This window comes from Trachymyrmex septentrionalis, unplaced genomic scaffold, assembly GCF_001594115.1.
Source record: "Trachymyrmex septentrionalis isolate Tsep2-gDNA-1 unplaced genomic scaffold, Tsep1.0 scaffold60, whole genome shotgun sequence".
Lineage (NCBI taxonomy): Eukaryota > Metazoa > Arthropoda > Insecta > Hymenoptera > Formicidae > Trachymyrmex > Trachymyrmex septentrionalis.
In genome coordinates, this window is record NW_017305779.1 from 1,225,980 (window position 1) to 1,234,871 (window position 8,892).

An 8,892-nucleotide genomic window follows, 5' to 3' on the forward strand; every position below is an offset into this window, starting at 1 on the left:
TTTCTTTTTTTAGATTTCCTTCTCTTAAAAACAAACATAAATTAATAAAACATAATTGACTTACTTACTCGGATAAATTCGTAATGGATCGTTTTGTGGTTTTTTTATTTGTCCAGATTTGTCGGAGGTGCCTGTAAATATAATTAGCATTTATTTTAAACACACCGTTATAGAAACTTCTGGTCAATTTAATACTGGTCAATTATCTACTAAAAGTAATTAATTACTGCCTTTTAGTAATAAATTGATCTGTATTAGATTTCTGCAATAGTAGTGAAGACTATTTATAGTGAAGAATATTTATGGTATAGTATAAGTAAATATATATAGTATAAGTAAATATACATGTGCGCATTTGTACATATATGTATTATATACTGACCGGTACGATTTTTTAGCAGATTAGCGTTTGCCTCTGGACCATACGTCATAAATGTCCCTATTAGCGCGATTAGGATGATCTCGAGCAAAAATAGCATCAATACTTGTTGTTTCTCGGTGACTGAGGTATACATTGTCTGTAAAAAAATGCATTTGGATTGTTAAAATAATTACCTTTATTACGATTAAATTATTAGTTCACAAACGAGTTTTTTTTTATTTAGAACTTTTTTCAAGAAAGGGAAATTTTGGAAAGAAAGATATCCTTTCTTTATTATTATTTTTATTATTGTTTTATTATTTTTATATTTTATAGACATAAAAAATTTTATTTTTAATGATCGCATACTAATTATATGGAAAATTGAATTTCGATAAAATGAGAGTTAGTATTTATTATCCCTTATTTTATATTAGTTGTGAGTTGATCGCAAATTTATTACGGCCAATATGAATCGTCAATTTAAAAAATGAACTTTACAGTTGACTGTTGCACGCTTATGATCGACTTGTAACTAATGTAAGATAAAATGTATGTGAACATAAAACGTCATAGATGCAAGGCTTAATAATAGATTGTTTTTTAGCTATATCAAAAGGTATATCAAAAGTATAAAACTTATGCTCACAGGCCGATATTTATATTCCGTTCTTACTTTAAGACCATCTTAAATATAACATCTTAAGATGCTAATATAATCCTTTCATTCGTGACATCATAAGAATGTACTTAAAAGAGTCTTAAATATAAGAGTCGACTATGACTCATCCACAGAGTACCTTTGATACATCATAGCTTAAAAACTTATTAAGCGTCTATAATATCTTACGTCTATAATATCTTTTACGTTCACTTCATTATAAGCTATATTATATTTTTAAACTAACTTACTAACTTAATTCTTGCGACGACTCCTAATGCCTTGTTTTATATATTTAATTTTTATGATTTATTTTTATTATTTAATAAAACGAGAGAGTCCATAAGATAATTTTGTTTTATTTAATTTATTATTTTTAAACTAACTCATTTCATTGGGATCAATTTTTTATATATTGTGTTTAATGCCGGTTCTTCAAAACTTGTTTAATTCTTTATAATATTATTAATATTTTAATTTATTACACTTCGGCTTTATTGATATAAACTAATCAGACTCTTGATAAAGAAAATTAATTTTTCTAATATCATCTTTTTATTTTCTGAAAACAATTATTTTATTTCTATTTATCTTTATTTGGTAATCATATAAAGAAATATATATATAGTCAAATTTTTGTTGCATAAAAGATAGACCATTTTCTGAATGTCATAAGGAATAAAAAATGTGCAATATAAAATATATACGTTTGCCTACTTATATTTTATTTTTAAAACATGTTATGTTATAATTTAGATGTTTAAAAAAATAAAGGTTAATATCTATGCAACATACTTTATCTAAGGGATGTCTTAGAATGTTTTTAAAATATAGGGAAGTTCTTTGAATGTCTTTAAAACGTCTTTTGAAATTATGTATTGTATGGATATGTATATATTATACGTAAAAGTAATAATTTATTTTAAAAATCTGAAATAATATTCTTTAAAACACATATATGTATACATGCATTCGTATTTATAAATATATAGAGTTATAAATTTTATGGACAAATATTGGACAAGTATTTATAAGCATTAATTGCATATCAATCAGTACAATACCTTTCCCATCGTATTTCGATAATTCAGGTTAATCAAACTGTCAGTCGTGTTTCTCACACTCACACTGATGGATTTTTGCCTTGCACATTCACTGGAAAATGTATTTTATCGCTCATTTTTGCAAAGTAATTTATGCGCTCGTCGAATTTTATAAAAGATGCGAAAAATAATACAATTCTAAATATATAGCCGGATAAAAATCAGAACATTTTGCTAAAATTAAATATCCGTTATTTTATAATAAATAACAAAATAAAATAAGTTAAATATATTATAAGAAATATGTCATACGTAGTGTAAAAGGAATATATTATATGTATGTACACAAAGAAAATTGTACGTACGTAGATTTGTAAGAATAAATAAAAGAATTAACAATTTAATTTGTTATGTAGTAATTAACAGATAATTTTATTTTTTTACGAGATAATAATTCAATTTGTTATGTAGTAATACATAATTTCATTGGAATTTAGAAATATTATACTTTATATCAATATCCGCTATCATATATCCGCTATTTAATATATTTATATGTATTTTAGCAAATATAAAACAGCAACCACAAAATTTTTTTTAATAACTTAAATAGTCAATAATAAAGCAGACAAATGTATTTTTGTTTCCAAAAAGTGAATGTTAAGTAATTAATCCTTTTAAAGGGAGTCAAACATATTAGTACATATCTCTCATATATTATGTTGCGTGCTTTATGGATTAGAACTTTGTCCTATATTACGTTTCTCTCATGTACTCAATACATAGTATACATTACATTGTCAGATTTATTAAATTTAAATAGCAAATTCAAATGGTCAGATAGATAATGACTGCAGTGGAAATGGTTTTGTTGAATAATCTATATTGGCTCAGCTGGTGTAGATGACATAGGCTATGTACTATTGTTTATCTTTCTATGGTGGACAATCCAATTACACTGCAGTTGCACAAATTGTCATTGACCTCATCACCTCTCGCGTTACTTCTATTGGACCATTACATTTATATATAAATTTTATTAGAAGAAATATTACACTTAATTATTTTTTAAATTAAGTCACTGTTACACTGTATGAGCATTTTACATCACATTAAACATAATACAATATTACAAGTATGTAGCAATAACTGTGAAGTTATTACCCAGTTTTAAATCTCTTAGTAGGACTTTGTGTCTCAACGTGGGAAACGTCACTTATAGTACGATGTCGCAAATCGTTCTGCCTTGTTTAAGCCTCGTTTAAACGCTCATACTGAGGGTCGCTACATGATCATCATGCCTGTTTATATGAACCCCAAGCCGCAGAGAATTAGTAACAATTGTCATTTTTACTTAATTTCGTGCGTCCTTGTCATTTCATTAAAATATTTGATTTCCAGAAATATTAGAATCTACAATTTGATCTACATACACATTCAAATTTTGAAGCAAGATTATCACGAGCTTATAAAGTTAAAACACTCGCAATGGTAATAATCCATTTAAGAAAGAAGAATTGAATTAGTTGATGCTAACAATAAAATTTTTACATTATATCCATAATTATTAATATATTTTAGAATATATGTAGCTTTTGTATTTTCAAAAAATGAGAAAGAAAGAAATACACAAGAAAAATACCCATCTTATGGACAATAACAATATACCAATCAATAAGACGTGAAATATAAAATAAAATTGCTAAACAATTCCTAAAAATGTTTATGTTTGTTCAGCATTTAAATTAACAATGTTTTTAAATGTATGCTCTCTATAGTATATTATATTATAAATGCATATTGTAATAGAGATGAGAAAATATTATTACGAAACTTGTTATTAACGTATTATTAATTTGAGTTACTGCAATTTAACAGTAATAATAGAATTATTTAGAAATTGCTTACTAAGGTTAGCAAGAAAATTTGATTAATTCAATATAAATAATTCATATTTTACACTGCTATAATATATTTTAGTAAGCTATTTATTAATCTCATCCTGGAGTCGAGTGACTTTTTTTCGTCATTATTTTATTCTATTTATTATTTTTTTATCTTATTTCTTATTTAATTAAAAATGTTTAATTCCTTTTCTTTTAATTTTGCTAATTGTTTAATTCCTTACATTTTATACCTTCAAATTTTATACCTTTAAGTCTTTATCTTCATTTTTTCATAAATTTGTTAAAAATTATTTTTATATATGTACTCAAATTTACACAATAAAATTTGAAGATTTATTATGCGTTATTTTACACTTTATTGCTAAGTATTATTTTTAATATCTCTATATAAATGTATAAATTATTGGATCAATTTATATTGATTGCCTTATAAAAGTTTGTGTCACAGAGATTGTTTACATGAATTATAAATTTATAGATATATAAATAATTAACAAAATAGACAATGTTGTAAGTATACAAAAAAATATAAATTTGAAACACACACACACACACACACACACACACACACACACAAAATGTACTATAGATTAATGAAATTGTTTTTCAGTAGTAAAAAAGGGTACAAACACATCATCTATTAACGATGACATCCTATATATCAACTGCACGTGCAAGAATAAGAATGTGAGACATCTGATAACAAACAATTCTTACACGCAACCACTACAAAACAGTTAAAATTATATACGTTCTTAAGTGTCTTAAAAAATAAATTCTCTTACAATAAAAAAATATAACATATATATATATATATATTTATACATAATAATTCAAAAAATTATTTATAAAATTTTTAACAAAATTACAGCTAAAAGATCATTATCATCTTGCCATTTTTATATTATTATTGTAAACTCTTATATATTATATATATTTATTAAAATAATATAACCATTTTATTAAGAAATATCAAGAAAACTCAATTACAATTTTGTAACACTAATTTAAGAATTAATTTATTTATTCTACTTTATTACACTTATGTATTATAGGTGGATGTAATATTATCTAATTTTTTGTAGAGTATAAGAACAAATATAAATTATTATTTTTAAAATGTTACAAATGATAACAAATTTTAAAAATTATTAATGTTAATATCAAAAGATATAAATAATATCAAAAGATTTAATATATCTCTCTATATTAATCTCAAAACAGATATTTACTTAAATTATATGATTTTATTTTTAGACTCAATTTTTACTTACCTTTATTTTATGTAACAGCTTTTGAAAAAGAAACGAAGAGAAGATATTAGATAAATAAAATTTTCCTTATGTTCGTAAATTGCTTTTACATAGAACTATCTGTTTCTCCGACACAAATCATTTTTGCATCGCGAGTATTGGACGGAATTTTGGAGGTCGAACCGATACGTATATCGGTAAGAAATAATATAATTTTGCGAATAGAATCACGAGAGACGTCTAACCACGAGGACAAGAGAAACGATACTCGGCCAAAGAAAACGAATAGTTCAAAGCCAGTGGACAGATGACACGCGATCGATTTGTTCTGCTCAGGGAAATCGACGGTCAACATGTACCGATATAATTAGACTATACGTCGAACACGAGACAAACAAGTCGCCATTTGCAGCGACAACCTAACATTTTATGATGCGCAATACAAGTTTCTGCAATGGGATAGTAGAAAAGTATTTTGATATCTTGCATGTAAATATTAGTATATTGTATAAAGTGGACATTTAAATCAAAGAGGTTCTATAATTCTGTTAGATATTATTTTTTAAAAAAGTATTTTAGACGAAAATTTCAAGGAACACGATGCAGTAACAGTTGTGGTCTCCGAAATCAGAACAATAGATCAAGATCGATTCAAGACAAAAATCGGATTCGACTTTATAAAACGAGACTATTTATTCATATCTTTCATTAAATTTTGGACATTCTTGATCAAAACATTATTCAATATACTTAAAAATTCTAAAATCATGCAACGATATATTTGCTTTGATTTTTATACAGACTATAAATATATCTATAATTAATTATCTATTCTGTGAGCCAAAGATTTAATTTACGTCGCATATATTTTACATAATTAACGCTTACAGTTTATACAAGTACATCTTATATGTCAAATGTCTACAACATTTTGCAATAATCTTTTAAAAACGTAAATGTAAAAGATAAAATAATTCTATAATTATATATATGATATAATTCTTTTTACAATTACATTGTTAAATAGTCTAAGAATGTCAACATCTTTTCTTCATTAAACAGCCAACAATGTTCTACAGTTAAGTTGTAGCAAAAATTGAGAAACATTGGAATACCGGGAAAATTTTCTTAAATAAGTTAAATATAAGCAGTTAAATTGTAGTAAAAATTGAGAGATGTAGGAGTGTACCAGGAAAATTTGATTCATTATTTCATTATTAAAAGATTTATACTATAAATATCAAAAAATATATATCTAAATTCAAATAGAAGTTTATAAGAAAATAGAGAATTATTTTACTCTAATTATCACGATTTTATAATACGGAAATATAAGGTAACTAAGATGTTTTACAATACAGTGTTTTACAATACAATTTGAGAAAGCAAACACTTCAATTTCTATCCTTTATCATTTTCAACCAAGCATCGTAAATCCAGATGACATGTAACTTGAACGTCGCGATTGTCGTGCGAAAATCCTTCGAATGTGAGTTTGCACAAGAGTTCGAGAGGCGGCATTTAACTCGAGAGACAATACTCCGTCGCAGTACTGCCGTCGTGTCACCGATATTTTCAAGAGAAAAATTGAATACGTGCTGCGAGTTTGAATGCGCTTTTGCTCTTCCATGATCCCTGATGCATCGCCTTTGATCAACTGCGGATCAAATTCTTCTCCGGATCGGCTGATCATAGTCGCATACGCGTAGATATATACTGCAAAACAAGCACGGCAGCTATGAAATTGTTGTCTGCAGATGCACCCAGCAAACCACTACGACTGGCTATCGAACCAACTGTTTGCTTCGAGATAATCCGCAATATTATATAATCCAATAACACTTGATTTTTCTTTGTTTGTTTTACGTATAATTTAATTTTCTGTAAAGTAAAATTTATTAAACGGTAACATGTATAATAAAGTATAATAAATATGTATACCTACACATTAACAAGAACATATTTTTAAAAAATGTCTTATACATAGATATAATAACATTTAAATAATTTAAAAAAATATATATTATTACAAATATTCTCATTTCTTATTACTTATTGATAATCTATTACATAACAATAACATGTTATGAATAAGACTTTAATTTTTTAACATTAATATAAATTAACATTTTTAATTGTTGCCACCATGACATATTATTAAATTAATTATTTATAAATGTATATCAAAATATATTATATAATAGAAGTTATTCTTAGAAAATCATACATATGATACATGTAATTCTCGACTAGATATTTCCTAAAGCCGTATTTTATATGCATGACTTAAAAATAAAACATTAAAACTTTTTTAAATAAATTTTTTACCTATCTATTTTTCTGTTTATTTATTGGAGATGAACGACATTAAAAATAACTTGCGCATTTTATATTAAATAAAAAATATATATATGTAATGTACATATCAGAAATTCAAAGGACAAATTGTTTAAGTTAATTTAAATTAATCACACAGACATAGGTCGTGCAATTAAATTATATTAATAATTGTTTTTTGACGAATCGCTTATATTGCGCGTGCTGTGTTATAAGCCAAGAAGTTGTGACGCCGTAAGTTCGGATTAATTTTAACGATAACGAGGATTTAACGGCCAGCTTTCCGAAGTTTCGAAAGTTCAACCCTGAAGTTTTCCCCAAAGTGCCGCAATTTGTGACAGTTGCATCGGGTCAGCTGGTCATTCGTTCGTTGTTTTATTAATTAAAAAATATACAATGCAAAATTTGCACAAATAAAATGAAATTCTCAATTTAGATCAAATATTTAAAGCAGAATAAAGGTTTTGTTTTTTATCATTCAACTAAATTGATGCAACTTATTATTGAAGTTATATGATTTATTCTTGATATGTATATTTTTTATGCAATTTAACTGAAAAATACCGGTTATTACGATAATGAAGAAAATGATCTAAGATCATAAAGCTACTAACAACATTGCTATGCAAGAAAATAAAATCACGATAGACAAATATGTATATAGTCATAGTAAAAATAAAACTCTATAAATTTATATACATAAGTTTTCCATTTTAATTAATTAATTAATTATTAAACTACAATTAGTATTTTAAAATTTGATTTAACATGTAAATACTGCACTTTAATATTTGCAATAGCCAGAGCTATGATTCTGCAGTTCTCAAGCAACAAGAAACTTATAACGTTAGGACGTTATTGTTAGAAACGTCTAACAATAAGTTATAGCATTACAGACTGACGTGGAGAGACCTGCAGAAGAACATAGCAAAAACACGGATAAGACGTCGCGACGTGTCATTCTTGGAATCCTCTTTTGCCTCTAACTGTGAAAGTTTTATCTCACATAAACGCGTGCCGAATTTTAAAACGGGCTACAAGGAATGTCACTTCTTCGTTTGACACATTTATTACAGGTCAATGTTGAATATCTCATAATGATAACATTTCCTTATTTAATAGACTGCAGATTTCAAAATTTATATTTCCAATAATTTTTTAAAGCAGCAATAATCTGAAATTTTTAGTAATAAGTGTTAATAAATTTAGCAAGTTATAAGGACATTTATTTTTTAACATATCATTAAAAATAACAATTTACTCTTATTCAAAGAAATTTTAATTATTTTTGCTATACAACTTTTATAGTTTATTAAATCTTGCCCCCATA

At 25.7% G+C, this 8,892-nt stretch overlaps 1 protein-coding gene across 4 annotated transcripts in view; it reads right to left on the reverse strand.

Annotated features, from left to right (window-relative positions):
- Positions 1-5,417, reverse strand: part of LOC108752446 (ammonium transporter Rh type A) — a 15,306-nt gene extending 9,889 nt beyond the window's left edge. The window contains exons 1-4 of one of the 4 annotated variants that reach the window (XM_018493263.1): positions 3,230-3,298; positions 2,087-2,177; positions 383-518; positions 69-131 (exon numbers count right to left, since the gene is read on the reverse strand). In XM_018493263.1, coding sequence (XP_018348765.1) covers positions 69-131; positions 383-518; positions 2,087-2,095 — 208 coding nt within the window. In that variant the 5' untranslated portion in view covers positions 2,096-2,177; positions 3,230-3,298. The other 3 variants (XM_018493262.1, XM_018493264.1, XM_018493265.1) reach the window with 3 other exon arrangements.
- Between the last annotated feature and the right edge of the window lie 3,475 nt (positions 5,418-8,892).